General features: G+C 38.7%; 4 protein-coding genes across 5 annotated transcripts; 3 read left to right on the top strand and 1 right to left on the bottom strand.

The window, feature by feature from the left end:
* The first annotated feature begins 383 nt into the window (after positions 1–383).
* Positions 384–3,559, top strand: LOC130933439 (light-inducible protein CPRF2). Its single transcript, XM_057863054.1, has 6 exons — positions 384–801; positions 1,555–1,651; positions 1,894–2,113; positions 2,233–2,308; positions 2,401–2,526; positions 2,698–3,559. Exons 1-6 carry the CDS (start codon positions 418–420, stop codon positions 3,094–3,096), a joined length of 1,302 nt encoding a protein of 433 aa, XP_057719037.1. The 5' UTR covers positions 384–417; the 3' UTR covers positions 3,097–3,559.
* A 1,140-nt stretch (positions 3,560–4,699) lies between these two features.
* LOC130933441 (sec-independent protein translocase protein TATA, chloroplastic) lies at positions 4,700–5,885 on the top strand. Its single transcript, XM_057863055.1, has 2 exons — positions 4,700–5,174; positions 5,660–5,885. The coding sequence occupies exons 1-2, from the start codon at positions 4,860–4,862 to the stop codon at positions 5,801–5,803; spliced, it is 459 nt and encodes a 152-aa protein (XP_057719038.1). The 5' UTR covers positions 4,700–4,859; the 3' UTR covers positions 5,804–5,885.
* A 241-nt stretch (positions 5,886–6,126) lies between these two features.
* On the bottom strand, positions 6,127–14,159 carry LOC130933438 (mediator of RNA polymerase II transcription subunit 14). 2 transcript variants are annotated; one of them, XM_057863053.1, is made up of 8 exons: positions 13,597–14,159; positions 12,264–13,340; positions 11,628–11,722; positions 11,365–11,539; positions 10,238–11,231; positions 9,131–10,131; positions 7,701–8,755; positions 6,127–7,344 (listed from the first exon to the last, which is right to left on the bottom strand). In XM_057863053.1, the coding sequence occupies exons 1-8, from the start codon at positions 13,807–13,809 to the stop codon at positions 6,543–6,545; spliced, it is 5,412 nt and encodes a 1,803-aa protein (XP_057719036.1). In that variant the 5' UTR covers positions 13,810–14,159; the 3' UTR covers positions 6,127–6,542. The 2 variants fall into 2 exon arrangements, with proteins under 2 accessions (XP_057719036.1, XP_057719035.1); XM_057863052.1 differs by having other exon boundaries at positions 6,129–7,344; positions 11,628–11,725.
* Positions 14,160–14,960: 801 nt separating this feature from the next.
* Positions 14,961–17,614, top strand: LOC130933509 (uncharacterized). Its single transcript, XM_057863142.1, has 3 exons — positions 14,961–15,561; positions 15,701–16,693; positions 16,785–17,614. Exons 1-3 carry the CDS (start codon positions 14,961–14,963, stop codon positions 17,612–17,614), a joined length of 2,424 nt encoding a protein of 807 aa, XP_057719125.1.
* Positions 17,615–19,343: the final 1,729 nt, after the last annotated feature.

Genomic DNA, 19,343 nt, shown 5'->3' with positions numbered 1-19,343 from the left:
AATTAATTTAATATATATATATATATATATATATCATTTTTTTATTAACATCCATTGTTAGCATGCTGCCTAGCTAGGGCACCCTAATAAAAATCTCAAAATATTTTTTATTTAATTATTTTTTAAAATTTAATTTTGATGTATATTATATACAATAATCTAATTACATATATTTTATTAAATGATCATTTACATAATATATATAAAATGCATTTTTTTTGCTAACGTATTATAATTAGATTAGATACAAATATAAAATTAATTTACATTAATAGAGTAATAAAATTAAATTCTCCCTTTTATCCTTATCCATTAATTCTGCCTTTTATTAGTTATCTCATGATAAATTTGAATATTAAGCATATAAATATTAGAGAGAGAGAGAGAGAGAGAGAGAGAGAGAGAGTTAAGAATAAGATGGAAAGGGTCTTCTCAGTTGATGAAATATCGGAGCCATTTATTCTGCCGGCGGCGAAGAAGATGGATCAGTTGACGGCGAAGTCAACGATGAACCGGAGCGCTTCAGAGTGGGCGTTCCAACGGTTTCTGCAAGAAGCTTCTTCGGCAGTATCAGCAACAGTGGCGTCGCCGTGTTCTTCGTCGTCTTCTGTGGTTGAGATCAAACAGGACCTCTCCCAAAACATGGAAACCAAGCCTCTTCAAAACGGCACCACCGTTGCCGTTTTGCCCAATGCCACTGCTTCTTCTTCTTCTTCTTCTGTCGCCGTTGATTCAGAGGATTACCAAGCTATCCTTAAGACCAAGCTCAAGCTCGCTTGCGCCGCCGTTGCTTTGACCAGGGTAACATTCTCCTTTAATTTCTCTTCTCTCTCGTATCTTTCTGTTGATAAAAATTCCAACTTTTCAGGAACACAATTTGAATTTTTTTTTGTTAAATTTACTGGTTGTGTTTTTTACTGCATAAATGGATAATCAAATTCAAGAGTTCATCTATACGAGTGTAGGTAAAATTTCATGAGAATTTGTTAGGAGTTTACATTTTGACTTGAGAGTTTGATAACAATGGTTTTTCTTTCGGCATAAATCATAAAGGATCCACTTTTTTTTTTTTTTTTAATGGAAGGAATTTTAGTAGAAAAAGCAAAAGGTGATTCTTATGTAGACAATAAACTATTTATGAAGCCAAAAAGTTTTACTTAAAATGGGCAAACAAGTTGGCTCTTCATGGAAGAAAGAGGCATCTTTAGATGCACTGATGCAGCTGGTAGTAGCACTTGCATCTCCAAAAGTTAAAAGAAGAAAAGGTTTTAGATCAAGTTAGCCTTTTAATTTTCATTTGGACAAAATGAGATAATGTTCTTTTGACTATTAGGTATACAGAAAGCATAGTAATTAGATGATGATATTTTAAAAATTAAGGTTATGCATAAATGCATGGATGGATGAGTCTGTTCCTACATGAGATTCTATTTTAGATTTATGTATGTCAATCCTAGTCTTTAGAGTTGCAGCCATTCCTCATTTGCATTTCATTTTTTCCCTTTGTGATGAATACAACCAGTATCTAATGTTTTCTGCTGCTCATGGTAATAGGGATCTTTGGTAAAATCTCAAGTTCCTGCCTCATTTTCTGAATGTACATCACAGGCAACTAATCTTTCTCAAGTTGCATCTCATGCTACTTTAAAAGGTTTGAATTAGCACATTCATTTGGATTTGTTTATGATAGTTTATGCATGAATTAGAGCATAAACCTAAGGTAGTAGATTACATTTGTAAAGGAAACTATGAGTATGGTGAATGAACAGATCAAGTTTTACAGTTTTGTTTTTGCTAGAATGCTTAGAGGTTGAGTGTTGTCTCTCTGTATACATGTAACATCTGCATCTACTGAAATAAAAAGTTATATATCTCCTTGTATTTTCTTTGTAGGATCTGGCCCTTCCGGAAATGATTCATCTAAAGTACAAAATAAAGATGCCAAAGTACCAGTGGGGATTCCTTCCTTATCTGGTGTGCAAAATAAGCCTGCTGTTGCAATCAGATCAACCACAAGTGGATCATCTAAAGACCAGTCAGATGATGATGAAGCTGAGGAAGAGATTAATATGACTGAAAACATGGACCCTACTGATGCAAAACGAGTAAGGAGGTAAACATAGCCATAGAATTCATATATTCTTTATTTAGTTTCCTTTATTGTAACACATTAATTTTGTGAAATTCAAGGACACTGCTTGTTATTCAACAACTAATAATGTTGTCTTTCAGGATGCTTTCTAACAGAGAGTCTGCAAGACGCTCAAGACGAAGAAAGCAGGCTCATCTAACCGAGCTTGAGACACAGGTATGTAGGTTTCTTGTAGATCTGGCTTATGCTCTCTGTATTAGCCATTGCAAATTAGTATTCATATTTTCTGACCTAATATTCTCTCTTAGGTTTCTCAATTAAGAGGTGAAAATTCATCATTGTTAAAGCGTCTGACAGATATTAGCCACAAATACAATGATGCTGCTGTTGACAACAGAGTATTGAAAGCCGATGTTGAAACCTTAAGAGCAAAGGTAATGCCTTCCATGAGCATCAATTGAAATTATGAAGTCTAATGCTCATTCAAATTTGTTCACTTGGCCTGGTTTTTCTGACAAGCTGAGGATTGAGCCCAATCAGGGCCTTGTCCTTTTTGCCATCTACAATGGCGTTTATCATCTCTGCTTACATGCTCTCTTTTTCAGGTAAAGATGGCTGAAGAAACTGTCAAAAGAATTACTGGGTTGAATCCAATGTTTCCAGCCATGGCTGATTTATCATCAATCAGAATGCCATCATTTGATGGAAGCCCTTCTGAGACATCAACTGATGCAGCAGTTCCTGTTCAAGAAGACACGAATCGTCACTTCTTTCAACGCACTTCAAACAATCCTATGTCGAGCCATGATCATGGAGTCAACAATTGGTTGGCAGACGTATCTTCAGACGAAAATGTGCAGCATAACGCTACCGCATCGACTGGTGGGAACAAGATGGACCGAACATCTTCCTTGCCAAGGGTGGCTAGCTTGGAACATCTTCAGAAGCGAATCCGTGGCAATCCGGATTCATCTGCTCCTGTTTCTAATGGAAAGCACCAATAAAAATAGCGATGTTAAACAATCCCTTAACCGCAAAATCATTATTAAATATTATTTTCACTATCTGTAAGCAAAGTTCGATTCTTGACACCATTTTACTTTGTAAATGAATTTGACGTTTCTTAGGATGATTGGGCATGTGATGCTTTCAGTTTGGAGTACAAATGTTTGTAGAGTTAGCTTCTTCACTTCAGAAATGCAGAATTGTATATCCGTTACTTCATATGTCTTTAGTTATTGTTAGTTTCTGTGACCATCAATGCAACCATGCATAATATTCCCTCTACTTGAGGCAGAAGTAACACTGATACAAAGAAGTACCTGAGGATTAGAAGAATGAGCTATGATGTGAAGCTCAACAAATTAAGATAACAAGATCAGAATATTTAGCAAGGAAGAACAATGACTCGAAGTGGCTACAGTTTGTTTTACTCTTAGATTGGGTGCAAATAGAGATAACTACTAGATTGGATAATGACTTACAATAAAATTAAGAGGAATGTTGACTCCTAGTATTTTTCTAAAATTAATTACTAAAAATGCAAAAGTAACAATCAAGGTTTTTTTATTTTTTCTGTTCATGGACATTAAGTTTTTACTCGTCATGACTCTTGACAGTATTAATAGATCCCAAAACGCAAGCCCGTGACCTAAAAAATATGCCCCTTTCGTATGATCTGAAAAAGTCTTTTTTTTTTTTAAATGCATTTCCACTAAATAAAATTGGAAGCTCCAAAAGTGGTCTTTGATGCACTAAAATAGTATCTAAAATTTCAATTACACTAATAATTTTGTAAATTTGTATTGCTGCAATTAAGATATTGAAAACTATTACTTCGATAACCACATAATCTGGTTTAACTAAAAAACTAGACAAGATAATGTTAGGAGTTTTGACATTGTTATTAGAAACAGATCGGACCGGATTGGCAAGTATGCAATCCTTCTCCTTTGCCACGGTACCATCTTACTTCTTAATAATATATGTGACAAAAATTAAATATATAATAAATGAGGAATGAATTTTTATTTTTTTTAATTTTTTTAAGTATAGATTAACATGAATACTAAACAAGTAACAACATATAATATACAAATGTATTGATATATTGGTATTGATAAATTAAAATATTTTGTATTAGTGACTAATTTATTATCTGTTTTTGCATCATAAATTATATCTAAAAATTAATATTTAATTATCATTAATATATTTTTTGAAAAGTCATTTAATTTTTTATTTTATTTTATTTTTATTTTTATAATTTTATATTTTTATTTAATTATGACCGGATCAACTGGGTAGATCAATGACCCATCAGTTAAACTAGTAATTCAGTAATTTGGTCGTATGAATGGGTCAATAACTATAAATTTTGCGAATGTAAATTATGTTTGTAAAATTTAAAGCTAAATAAAAATAATTGAAATTTAAAAAATTAAATTAAAATTTGCAAGTAAATACTAAATAGAATGACCAAATTGAATATTAGGTCAAGATGGTTAAAGTTAGGTAGATATACTATAATACACGTGAGGAACAAATGATTTTCTTATTGTTAGTTGTGTTATACATTTATACTGTTATCTAGGAAAGGACCCGCTGGTCAAATGATGCTGTCTTCATTTTAATTTTGAGAGACAGAGTCGTGTTAGGTTACTCCTACGCCCATTCCCATTTCTCATAAAAATAATAATAAAAGAAAAAAGAAAATATCTTAGCAGAAAGCAGAGACAGAGCCACCAACCAAAACAAGAAGAAGAAGATGGAGATGACGAGTATGAGTATGAGGGCCGCAATCCCCTTAAGGTCCACACCCTCCATTAATGTTGCTCCTCCTTTCTCCGCTTCCACTTCGTCCTTCTGTTCCGCCAACGTTGCACTCTTCAGGAGAGCTTCTTTATCTCTCACTGCTCCAACCGCCATCAGAAAGAAGAAGGGTCTCACCTGCAACGCCCTCTTTGGCCTCGGCGTCCCCGAGCTCGTTGTTATTGCCGGTGTCGCCGCCCTGGTCTTCGGCCCCAAGAAGCTCCCCGAGGTTGGTCGCAGCATCGGCAAAACTGTTAAGAGCTTCCAACAGGTTCATCCTCTTTCCTCTCTGTCTCTCTCTTGTTCATCGATTCAATAGAGTTTAATTCAATTGTACCTTTTTGGAAGTTGGGTTCTGATAAAGTTCGTATCTTTGGTCGTTTCTCACGGGATCTGTGTTCCTTTCTGATGTGAGCTTATTAATATGCCTTGAAGTTAGGGTTTTGGGTTTTTATATTGATGTGTCCTGAAATGTGATGATTTACTCAATTGAATGATTTGACTTGTTCTGCAATATGTTGATACAACTCATTGAGAGCATACAGAACACTTAACCCTAAATCTATCAAACATTATACAAGGGCCTTCAAAGAACTGATCCCATAGTAGTTGACATCTTCATATGGCTATGGATAAACTCATACTGATTATGCATTGTTTGAGATTGCCCCATGTTATCATTTGTTAACTGTGAAACATTTTTCTTCATTGCATACAAGATTGTTTATTTGTTGTGTTTTTTGTTAATCTTTGTAGGCAGCAAAGGAGTTTGAGTCAGAGATTAAGAAGGATCCTGAGTCCCCAGGAGAGGGTCCATCAGAGGAAAAGCCTGTTGCTCTGAGTGAACAGGAGGAGAAGAAGCAAGGCATGGAGGTGTCTAGTTCTAAGGATAGTGTGTGAACCGTGTAGTGTGTATCAACATATTATGATTAAGTAATGCACCAAATTTTCACCATGGCATCAATTGTGCGTTTTGGGAACACCATTCTTATCTTATTGAGACCAAGTCTTAGTTCTTCATTTTTCACCTCGCATGATGGAAAAGAACTTTAAAAAGGATAATATTAGCAAGTAGATGTAGAGTTTGGTGGGTTGATTTATTTAAGAAACCAATAATCTTGCCCCCCGTTTGCTTCTAATTTTTCACTCACCATGGTAAAAAATGGGATGCAAAGAAGCCCACCTATTTTCTTCGCACAAAATTATCATTCAAATTCTAAAAGACCAAAAGCGTCACATGAGGTGATGAAAAAAAAAGTAAGAAAACTAAGTTTGGTTTACTAATCTATTCATTTGATATTGTCATCTGTACAAGAAAGAAAATCCACCACCCAAAAGCTTATACCATGACTACACTATCACCAAAAGATATTGTACAACCTAATTCCAATCTTAAATGTTCTGAAGAAAACTTCAAATACTGCTATTATGAACCTCTGTTAGTAATCTAGTATTGGCGCCCGGAAAACGTCATTCTTCCATAAAAAATCGGCTATTATTATCACCTGTGCCCTTTTTCTCCATTACAGCAAAACCTCATTTCCAAAGGAAACTGCACAACCTATAACTTAACCCATGCAGTATTGACAACACTACCCCGAAACTATATGTATAAACACTGCTGCTAGCAGCAAAACAATCATGTTGCTCCAAAGTTGGCTGGAACCCCACTACCATCTTTTAGCCCTTGAAGGCACATGTGCAGATTCCTTTGCACACTGTCTGCAACCAATTTTAGCCTACCTTGACTTGCATCGGCTGGTGAGCTCCCACTAACCTCCACAGTTCGTGCCACCCTCTGTTTACACTTATCCCAATCGTCGACACGCAACCAACAGGCCCTACCTCCATGGCTACCTTCCATACCAAGAAAGGATACACTGGGACTTTCGCCGAAAGAATATCTCAACCTTACTGAAACACAGTACGGTAACCAAGCAGCACCACCGGCAGCATTGACATGAGGGATGTGAGCAGAATCAAGAACAACAGTCAGTGCAAAATCAACAGAATTATGATTCCGGTCATAATGGATGTTGCTTCTGAAAGCAGATGAGCTCTCAGAGTTGTCATCTGTGGTCAACCCTGCGTGATTTTCAAGACATAATTCAATTCGTGGTTTTTGAGCTGAAACCATGTCCCCAATTTGTGCCTGGGATAATCCCTTTTTCCAAGCTATTAATTTCAAGAATTCTCTAAGAACTGAGACAGGTAAGGTGAGCATAGTTATGAATGATGCAACACGAGAAGCATCATAGGGCTCTGATGCAACCCGACGACTGAAGTAGTCACATATTTCACTTATTTCTGTTTGACTTAACTCTTCTTGTGCAGGATTTGAGTTTTGCTGCTGTTGCTGCTGTTGGTGATGAAAGCGTTTCACACTTAACACCTGAAGAAGCAGCTGAACTCTGTGGACACTGACAGCAAACACATAGCCCCTGCATATGAATGAACACAGATGCCATTTAGTGCACCCAATATGAATAGCAAGAATGAAACCAAAATATATAAATTTTTCTTTTTGGAATTTAAGCACAATTTGTCATATATTCACCAAACTTGATTTTGGTTCCTCTAGTTCCAATTGCAAATTATCCCAGTCGTTGAACATAAGAAATTAATAGGTGTGCTGTATGAATATATGTTAGTAGGACTATGACCACAAACCCCATTTAGACACAGTAAACATGATTCTTGTAATAAAGTTTTGAGCGATACACATGTGAGTAAAACTACAGCAGAAAATGTAGCACATAAATGAGTGAGATAGTATGGTAAGGCAAAAATTACTTACCCCACAAAAAAACGCAATGCAGGCTGCTCAGGGTCCAAGTTCAGAAGTGCACCTTCATTTTCCTTCAAAATGGATCCTAGAATCTCTTTCAAAAGATCTGGCAACTGGGCAAATAACCATAGTACTCCAAGATACTTAAGAATACCTCTGAGAACCTTCTTAAGTGCAACAAGAGGAACCCAGCCACCCCCATATCCTCCATCATCACCAAGGCCAATAATGGCTGTGTTCAGCTCGCCTCTAACGTGGGCAGGGACAATTGCTCCAGGTGGCCTACGTAGAGAGACAGCAGAGTTCATCAAAGCTAAATTTGAAGGCCCTGCCAATGCATTTCCCACACGATTTAAACCAGCTGCTGGATTTCCTGTCCTAGACATTGCAGCAGAAGCTGGCAAGTTTATTCTACTTCCATTTGCACCCATTAACTGGGAACTTGAACTAGGATTTGGATTATTTGAATTTGCCAGTCCGCCTGCCTGTTGCGCAGTGAAATTAGGATCTAATCCATTCAGCTCCTGGGCAACATGTTCCATGATGAAAGGGCGAAACTGGGGGCATGGTAATGACCCTCCAGAAAGACGACCCTCTTTAGGCGGTGTTGCAGGCTGCAACCACACCTGATCACCGGCAAAGCAACGCATGTCAACAGCAAACTGTTTCCTGTACATGATTCGTATCCAATACGGACCGCGGAGCACAACAGAGACGTCGATAGGTAAAAGTGAACTTGGAACAATGCCCGGGCCACCTCGCCCAGCTGCAGCTAACATGGATAGGGTTTGATTGGTAAGACCACCAGGAGCAGACATGGCAGTGTTTCCCCCAGGACCAGAGGTAGGCTGGCCAACGTTTGAAGTTGAGCTACCAAGAAGTCCTTGTGGTTGTATATAACCAGTCTGTTTAGGAATGGAAGATAGAGCAGCTGCAACCCCTGGAACAGGACCAGCTCGAGCTGGCCTGGTTGCAGCAGCCAGAGCATGCAAGGGACCCGCGGTCAGCCGAATGCAATCCAAAAGCGATGAAACTTCAGCTCCATTTATGAAATCTTCTAGAAACTGTACAAAGTAAAAGCATAAAAAAAAACATTCTGATCAAATGATATTGTTGTATCTACCAAAAAAAATTCATTTTCAAATGTTTCTGAAACCAGTTACTTCATGTAAGTAACTGGTTTTTTATCATCACTGAAATAGAAGAAAACAGATGCCATTTAAGCATTGCAAGTTAAAGGAAAGGAAACTGATAAATAAACTAATTTCAAGTATTTTCTAGTTCATACTGCAAAAATCAGCCAACAAAGCACAAGAAAGATGCCCCACAATAATGTCACTCAATAAGTAGCATAAATAATCAGAGTATGTAAGAAATCGACCAGCTGTAGTCAAAGGAAAGAAACAAACAAAAATCAGTTCACGAAAAAACAAACCTACCTTAGTATGGGGCCAAAGTTGGTCTGGAGATACATGCATTGTGCAGCCCTCTTTACCAGATTCCCACTCAACAACAAAACGAGCAAGGACAGCAGAACCAAAACTAAACCACAAGCTCATCAGTCCAACTGCCTCAATCTTGAATGCTTTTCTCATATGTTCTGTAACTTTCTCCGCAGTGTCTGAAGCAAACTTTGTACCCGATACTTTGGCATCAGAACTTGTCTCTTCTGACTTCTCATCAGCTCTTACCCCAAGCAATTGCCGCATGCCAAGGGCAAAAGTTCTTGCATTAGCAAGCCTTTGTATATCAGCCACTAGTTTCTTTATACTATCTACCTCAACTGACTGATAGCTCAAAACAACACCATCTGAATCATAATGTATGTGTGAATCAATGTCAGCCGTATTGGCTATTCGAACACCTGAGCCCCATGGTGTAGCACTGCTCCCTTTCTGAAGCTCCCATAAATCCCTGAAGTGCTGATCATTTATTTTAACATCCCAATGCATGCAACCAGGTCTGCCAAGTCGCAAGCATATATGTTGCCATGAATCACCTCTGGCAAATGGAAGTCGGAACCAAATGTTAGAGGATGCACTTCTTAAACCCACTTCTTCAACGTATGAGATATCTAATGAATCCATTTGGCTCGTCAGCCTAGCATGCTTAATGCAAAGTGAACAGTGCCGGACCACATGAAGCAGGGCTGCTATATAAATGCTAGATGGGGCATTCCCTTTATTTGCTTCTGCAATCAAACTTCCATAGCTGTATCCTTCAGACCTAGATATCATTTCAGTAGGTACAACCCCTTGTGGCAAAGGCAATTGAGAGCCAGATGAATCCAAAATCTTTCTCCTCTTGCAAATTGCTGAGTTGTTTTCAAGACCCTGAAGAGATGGAATCAAATTCAACATATCTGAAGCTGTTCTTTTCCGAGATCTTTTATCGTGTTTGGGTATAACATCTTCATTGCCTGTGGATTCCATTACCTGGGCTGCAAATAGTCATTTCGGCAGTGATGTGTGTTTTTAGGTAATATATATAACAGCATGCAAATACATTATATGATAAAGTTGAAGAGAAGAAAGAAAGTATCTTACATACGGGAGTTGAAGCACATGAATTGGCTCCAGCAGCCTTGAGTGATTCAGCTTGAGGTCCATTAGGTTTGGAATTAGGTACAGATATGCGAGAACTAGTTGGAAGAGGAGGAGATAATAGTCGAGATGACCGACTTCCACCTAAACCATCATTAGAGGAATCACTCAGTACTCTAAGTTGATCTTCATCCATAGCAGTTGAGGACACAATGTCAACTGAATGCGGAGATTTAAGAGAAGCCAGATCCTGTTCAGACTTTGAAACAAATAACCTTTTCCCAGCTGTGCTCCTTCCTTGTCCTGTGGAAATTGATCCAACAGAATTGGATTGAACTGGGCCCTTCACACTGCCTGATGAGAACATGGAATCACTATAGTGGTTTGTAACACCTGAAGGTTTTGTTACATTGTTAACCTGAGATATTTGCATGCCTCCTTCCCACTTTGGAGATGGGGTCCCAGCTTTTAGACTATGGAGATTCATTGGGACAGAACCATAATGTGAAGGTAGGGATCCATGATTTTGAACAGAGAATGGAGATGCAGAAGAACCTTTCTCGAGTCCAAACACTTCATCAACAAGTGACGAAAAACCTGAAGGATGACCTTTTGCATTCTGTATGGAACTCTCAAGTCGAATATCAGAAAGAAACTCACGTACAGATTCTTGATTTGGACAAGCAGCATTGGGCAAAAGAGAGTGTAATTTTCCCCAGTCAACCAGGCTTAAATTCATTTCAACTTTAAGTGCCTGCAGCTGTCCTATATCAATTCTTTTGACCCGCAGCACCTGATTAAGGACACCAAATAAAGTATCTTTTCCAGAAGAATCTGGCTGAGTCTCTAACAGCTTAAACAAAGGTTTAAAATCCTTATCAAGTTCCATCATCAGGAAATAAGAGCTCCCACAGTCTGGAAACGCCATAATTAGCATTGCTGAACCATTCAAAATGTTTTTGGGTACTTTAACTGTACTAAATCCATGCTCGAATACCTAGAAGAATGTCCAATAAGCCAGTGGTCTTAGGTAAGTCATTTCTAAATAACAACTTAAATTCAGTCCAAAATAGTTTGGGAATTTGTCTTTTTCTTTTAACAATAAAAGGAATGAAAACAGGGAAATATACCTCTAGCCCTAAGACTCTTCCGATAGATGCAAACAAGTGCAATAAACTTTTGCTTCTCAAGCTTACAAATACATCAGCTGCAGTCATAGATCCCTGATTCAAAGCTTCTTCACATTCTAACAATGCTGAAGAAGCAACTATGTTTTGCGATGATTGAAGAAGGAAACGGCCATTTCTGAATAATATAACAGGGACATAAATTTGAGAAACTAAACTCAAATGCCTAAGATATTAGGAAAAAGCATCTTAGAAAAGTAAGGTACCTGATATTAACTCCAAGAGTAAAAAAACATGAGGCATAGGCACGCACACGCAACACCTCATACCCTTCAGATTCCTTGCTGAAGCCTTTATCATCCTTCTACAGACAAAAGCAGCTTCATCTTTTAAAATTTAATGAATGGTTGAATGGGAAAGTGGTAGGATATAATATTACAAGAATTGTAAAAGGATATCACAAATTCAGCCACAAATTGTATCATAGCTTGCAAAATTTAAAGGTCAACTGTGTTTACTGGCAGATCAACTACATGCCAAAAGTGTTCAGCAGCAAAGTATTTACCAAGCAGCGGAAATTCCACACACACACACATACATACACATACATACATAACAGACAGAAGATATCAGAATCTAGCTACAGATAGTCCATGCAAGAATGATGAGAAGTACCTATGGTGGCAAAATACGAAAATAGTCAAATATCCGTAATTCACGATATCGATATAGTTCTCAAAAGTTACAAGAATGTTAACAAAGGAAAACCCCAAATTGGGGTGATACCAAACAAGAAGCATCAAACCACATATGCCAAAACCCAAAAGAAACAAAAAAAAAATTTGCCTGATGTAGCATATCAAATTGATACTCCAAATGTTCCCTAACAAATGTACACTAACCTGTTTATATTCAACATCAGGTCCACCCAAGTGAGACTGGAGTACAACATCATCCGCTGCTCGACAGACGTGGTTATTTTTTCCCAGTTCTCTTTTAATTTCCAGTAGACGAGTATACCGGTTGCAGCTAATAGCTCTTAACAGCAACCTCTCAACATCAATACAACTCTGGTCCAAGAAAAACTCTGCCTCCTTGCCTGTTAGTGGATCTATGACAAAATTGCTGTGTATGCACTTTATCTGAAGATCTGGCCCAGGTTCAATTTTTATGAATGGGCATGCACCTGAGTCAGACATGCCAGCATTTTTATCGAACTCCAGCCAGTATATGATCTTTAAACCAGGAGTTCGAGGACCGGATGAATCAGATTCCCCGTCAGGGTTCTGCATGGAACTGGAACCTGCCGCATGACCCATTCCACCATCGGATATGAGCTCAAATCGAATTGCATCTTTCCATCTTCCTTGTCGAAGAGCTTGCACTTGCCTGATGACAGTATCCATAACAAGTGAAACACATAGATCGTGAAGAACCGAGTACAATATTGAAAATGGATTTTCTGCTGCCGCCATTCGTCTCTCTAGATCATCCCCGAGAACATGGCGCCGCATTAATTCCAGTTTGATAGGTTTATTCTTCTCACCAACAAGCAGCTCCAAATGTAATATCCTCCACATGGACAAGTGTCCCCTGTAACCAAGAGTCACTAAAACCTTAAACTCTCCATCCACCTTAATCAATGCTGTACCATCCGAAACTTTTATCTCGGAAATTTCCTTCGGAAGAGAAACTTCTAGCAATTTCGACCGCACAAGCGCGTCCAGCTTCTTCAAAGCAGGCTTTTGCTGTTCTTCATTCAAGGTATACTGAGTACCAACATCCTCTATACATTTAGGCAACCGCTGGTAACTCCCCGTCAAGAGAATGTCAATGGCAGAGGGCACATCATAAACCGGAGCACGGGCTTGCTGAAGCCCCTCGTGCATAAAAAACAAAGAATCCGCAGCTTGAGTAAAACACATATCGTGATTTGAAACAGTCGAAGCCAGCTGCTGGCAGTGCTTTATCAAAGGAACCTACAAAGCAAAAAAACCTATAAGCACATCCCATCCAACAAAGAAAGAAAGAAAGAAAAAACTTCCTTTCCCTGATTTATGACAGCTTTTAGTTTTCAGCTCAACCAGTGCCCCAAACCACCCCGTAATTCTATTCATTATCAATTATGCATCTCCCAAATACACAAAGTTTTGTAATTCGTAGAGACCAATGGATTGAATGAAGAGTAGTGCTATGCAAGAAAAAAGAGCAAGATTTGATTTTTGGCGGGGTAACCTGTTGGCACCACTTGGAGAGCACATTGAGGCGGATCATGCGCTGCTGGGTCTTGCTGAGGAACTTGAGGATACTGATCTTCTTGTCTGTATCGGACAATTCAGTGGACCTGCATTTCTCAACCAGTTCTTTCAGGTTGCTGTATGAATCTTGGGCAGCTCGGGAAACCAGGGTGGACAGCTCCACCGTCTGTTGCCCTAACTCCGCAGCCATGTCTGTCTCTCAATCCTCAGAAATTAGGGTTCTCTTTTCCGATCTGTGTTCCGTTCTATACCGTTCGTTGCAGCGGCATTAAATAGCTTCGGAAGCTAGGGTTTTATGTTAGGTACGCCGCAAATTTCCCCAATTTTGTTCCAATTAGAGCGAGCAATGAAGCAAGAAGCAGGTATGAGTAGGAAGCAGAATACGGCTTTCCCTCTCTCTCTCTCTATCTTGGTATATGGTTTCGTTGGAATCCCGTAATAACAAGGAACAAATGCGAGAGCAGCCAGCCCCTTTCACTTACACACTCTTCATCCCTTTTAAGTCATTGCCTTTGAGGGTGTGCTATGCCTATGTTTTTGTTTTGTTTTGTTTTGTTTTGTTTTTTTGGTTTTTTTAATGCTTATTTATATATGTGCCTTTTACCTTCAGCCCTTGACTCAATGCCAAATTTTCAGACTCTCCTTCTTCGTTTACTCAGCGCTTTCTTCTTTTTTAGGTTTTAGAGCTTTCATTATTATGACCTACAAATTTACAATTACCTTTCTGCGAAGGATGTATTACGACTTTTTGAAAATAGTTACATTTCGGTCCTAAAATAATTTTATGTAAAAATCATTGGAGAGTGCAATAGATTTTACATTTACACGTAATCATAAAATTCTATCACGGTTTACTTAAAAATTAGAATGCATTATAGACCACTTGCAATTTGTGGTTCATTTTTTTAGTTATTGTAAAAAACCTGGTGTAATGCCTCAATATTGGAAGTGAGGATGTTTTGCAAAATTATTGGCGGTGGGACAATTCGCACTCTGCGAATTGTCAGGAGCAGATTCTGCCTGCCACAGCCATGAGGACAATACGCAAAGGGCGGATTGTAATTTTATAATATTTAAGGGACAATACACAGTCTGCGTATTGTGTGTTTTAATATTAAAGGGACAATACACAGTCTGCGTATTGTCAATACACAGACTGCGTATTGTCAATCCACAGACTGCGAATTGCAAAAACACAAATTGCGTATTGTTAATCCGCAAATTGCGTATTGTATTTTCGTAAATAAAAAATTATAATTGAAGTACTATAAAAGGAGGAACGGTATTAGGTTGATTGAGTGTGAGAGTGTTTTATTTTTTTTGAGAATGTAAGAGTATAAAATGGAGAGAGGTATTAGTTTGAAAATGTATTATAATGGTCAAATCTTTCCCCAAACATCTGAAGGTGTGAGTTTTGTTTGTGAGAATCCACGTGATATTGTTATTCCTTTTGCAATAACATACGAGGAATTTAAGAGTATACTTTGTCAATGTGGTGATAATCAAGTATTAAAGAGAGTCGTTAATATTTTTTATAGACAGCCTGTTTTAGTGTTCGGTGGTTTCGTTCAGTTTCAAATGATGAGTGTGGTTGACGAAGGAAGTATGCAAGGAATGTTTTCGATCTACCAACAAACACGAGCACAAGTGTCTATTCTCGAATTGTATGTTGAGTTTGAAGAATTAGTTGAGGTTGATTTACCGGAGGCTAACATCGACTGGACTGTTTATAACAGTGAAAGCGAAGAGGAATTTGAGGGCACCTACCATATTGTTGGTCCAACTGAAGAAGTGGGTGAAGATGATATAATAGTTGAGTCTAACGTAGCAGATGTGGCAAATGCACTGGCGAGCCAATATCCATCTAGAGAGCCTTCTTTCATGCACGCCTTGGATGTAGACGCTATGAATGCACCAGAATTTCCTGAATATATCAATTCAAGTAAGCAGTTATTATTATTATTATTATTATTATTATTATTATTATTATTATTATTATTATTATTATTATTATTATTATTATTATTATTATTGAATTGTAAAGCAATAGTTAGAATTATTTGTTGTTGTTATTGCTGTAGATCCTGTTGTTGTTTCGGACGGTGAATTTGTTGTTGGCATGGAATTTAGTTCTAGAGAGACTGTTATTGCAGCAATTAAAGATTATACCATTCGCAGGGGAGTGGATTACCGGGTGTGTGAATCTGAGCCAACGACTTTTTATGCTAAGTGTGTACAATACGGAAGAAGTTGCGATTGGCTTATTAGAGCTAGTCTTATTAAGAGAAAGTTTTGTTGGGTTGTAAGGCGATACAATGGTAGTCACACATGCACTAGAACTAGAATTTCTCAAGATCATGCCAAGCTAAATTCAGACATGATTGCAGAGGTGATAAAGCCATTGGTTGAAGCTGATCCATCTTTGAAAGTGAAATCAATAATTGCTGAAGTGCAGTCAAAATTCAATTATACGACAAGTTACCGCAAAGCATGGCTCGCGAAGCAAAAGGCAATTGCAAACCTTTTTGGTGGTTGGGAAGCTTCTTATGAAGCTTTGCCGTCGTGGTTTGAAGCAATGGTACAAAAAGATCCATCAGCAGCAGTCGAGATTGAAACTGCACCAGCATACCAAGGGGATGAGGTAGTCCATGATGTAAGGATACTGACGCGGGTATTTTGGAGCTTTTATCCTTGCATCAGAGCATTTAGGAGCTGCAAGCCAATCGTACAGGTGGATGGGACACATCTGTACGGAAAATATAAAGGAGCTCTACTAGTTGCAGTTTCTCAGGATGGCAATGGCAATATTGTGCCTCTTGCATTTGCCGTTGTTGAGGGTGAGACTTCTGATGCATGGCACTTCTTTCTTACTCATTTACGCACACATGTGGTGACTCGAGATGGTGTTGGGCTTATCTCTGATCGTCACGACTCTATTACCTCAGCAATAGCTCGTAGTAATGGATCATGGGAATCTCCAAGAGCTATCCGAATGTTTTGTGTTAGGCACATAGCATCCAACTTTTTGAGGAATTTCAAGGCACCGTATTTACAGAAGCTGATAGTCAATATGGGTACGTAGATTATTGTGAAACTAAGGCGTATTTGTTTTTACCAGGCATATAGCATCCATTTTATTGATTTTGTTTTGTTGGTTATTTACAGGCTATTGTAGGACTGTGCATGAATTTAATGTGCAGTATGCAAGATTACGTGAACGTGGTGAGGCTTACACGCGATGGCTTGATCGAATTCCACGACAGCAATTTGCTTTGGCATTTGATAATGGATACCGTTGGGGTCATATGACCACAAACCTAGTGGAGTGCATCAACGGAGTACTGAAGGGAGCTCGAAATCTTCCTATCACGTCACTTGTGAAGGCAACTTTTTATAGGCTAAATGAGTTGTTCACTAGGAAGAGGGCTGAGGCTGAGGTTCGAAGGAATGCAGGACATGTATTTTCTGAATATGCTAGCAACAAACTGCAATCAAATCAGCAAGCAGCAGGAAACATACAGGTTAACCTATTTGACAGGCAAAATGAGATCTTTGAGGTACGTGAGATGCCCATTGGTATCGAGTATGCTGTGAATCTCCGTCAACGGTATTGTGATTGTGGTGAGTTTCAGACAGATCGAATCCCATGTCGCCATGTCTTTGCGTGTTGTGCGAACCAACGACTTGATTGGCAACAATACGTTCATGAGGTCTATAGGATGGATGAGATAAGAAAGGTGTATAGAGCACGGTTTAAGCCATTAGGAAATCCAGCAACATGGCCGGTGTATCAAGGACCAAGACACATACCTAATCCGCACTTAAAGCGGGTTTCCAAAGGGCGTCCCAAAATAACCCGCTTCTTGAATGAAATGGATATGCGTGATATGCGTGGTCCTAGGCGTTGTAGGCTTTGTGGAGGCGAAGGCCACAGTCGAAGTAGATGCCCCCATCGTGCAGGGCCTAGTGCTGGTGGATCTGCACCTATGTCTTAGTGCATTTGGTTTTTCCTTCATTAGGAATTGGATTTAAATACTACATCAATTGTATTAAATACTACTTTATGAAATCCCTGTGTGTTCGAATTTGATGTGAATTTATAAAATTCATAACAATTACAATTGTGGTCTTAAATTAAAAGATAAATAACAATTATTTGCTAAATGTCTTTTTCACAAATTTAGTACATTTTTTAACTGCCTTCTTGATTGTGGAAGGGGTATATCTACTTGCACTTCTACGTGTTGGCTCAATCCTCAGATTATACCCTTTACCATGAATATCTGGAGTATCCGCCATATCCGCACCTACCGCACCACCTATATGACATAAAAATCACAATAATAAATATATCACAATAATAAATATATCACAAGAAAACACTAATATCCCAATAACGAATACAAAAATATATCACAATCATACACTAATAAACCATAGTAATGAATACAATAGTATATTATTACCTGCATCGTCATCACCATCGCTGTCACTATCACTATCATCCTCGCCAACATTATCATCTTCAGCCATGGGTGCCTGCACCTGAGGAAAATCAACAGCATTACTAAACCCAATCCCTCTGGCGACACTCTGGATCGAATCACTCTGAATCGAGTCAATAGACCTTCTAGCTCCAGAGCGTGGAGAGGGGCTACGACGTCGTACTTGCGAATCAACAGATGACCGACCACAAACAATTTGAGGTGATTGTCTACTACACTGCGGAGCCTGCTCGTTAATTTCAGGAGGTTGCGGCTGAAATTGTTGCACTTGCAGTTGAGGGTCCAACAACTCATTTACCCATTGCGACGTGTCTGTTTCAGGTGCCCACCGATACAACTGACGATTTGAAGATTGCTCAGCTGTGTCCCTCTGCTGTGACATGGCAGGTCGATAATATGCTTGATATGGTGGCATCTGTAATGAATGTGAGTCATCAAATAACTGACTAAAGAATGAGACTCCAGGCTCAGTGTACGGTTGTGTGTACGGGTACTGGTATGGGTGCATCATAGGCTGTGGTTGTGGCTCTGGCTGTGGCTGAGGCTGTGGCTGAGGCTGTGGCTGAGGCTGTGGCTGTGGCTGTGGCTGTGGCTGTGGCTGTGGAACATAACCATTTAAATGCAGGTGAGCTCCATATTCGTCATTATACCATTGCATATACGCTTCAGATGCTTCATAGTGCACTACGGGATCACCAACCAGAACAGAGGTCAAACGGTTTGTCCACATCATAATGTATGCATAATGCTCATCTCTCCAATCTTTGTTCTTTGGTCCAGTCAGGACCATGTTGTGAGCTTCTGCAAGCACCATCGGTTGACTAGGAACTTCCTGCTGTAAACCAAATTGTCTTTTGACCCTATCTGATGCATGCCATTCAATGCACTCAAATGATATCAGTGGCACAGTTGCACTCCACATTAAGCGATGTTGCAAGATTTCATTAGGAACTACAATGTTTTCCATACGTTCATGGCTGTACGGGTTCCACACAAACTGCAATCGCATAACAAAACAAACGTATAAACATAACTACAAAACAATGCACAATAATAATAAAACTAACAAATGTAATAAAAAAACTTACCCCATCTGCAGGAATATCATCTATTAACTGCCTAATATGCGAGATGGTCCACTTTTTATAGCCATGAAATTGCGAGCTCCAAGCAATCCAGCTAAAATAAAATGAAACTATATTATACTAAACCTATACAT

The sequence above is a fragment of the Arachis stenosperma genome, chromosome 6 (assembly GCF_014773155.1).
Source record: "Arachis stenosperma cultivar V10309 chromosome 6, arast.V10309.gnm1.PFL2, whole genome shotgun sequence".
Classification (NCBI taxonomy): domain Eukaryota; kingdom Viridiplantae; phylum Streptophyta; class Magnoliopsida; order Fabales; family Fabaceae; genus Arachis; species Arachis stenosperma.
The sequence above is the reverse complement of the archived record's forward strand: the minus strand, read 5'-3'. Positions and strand labels throughout refer to the sequence as shown.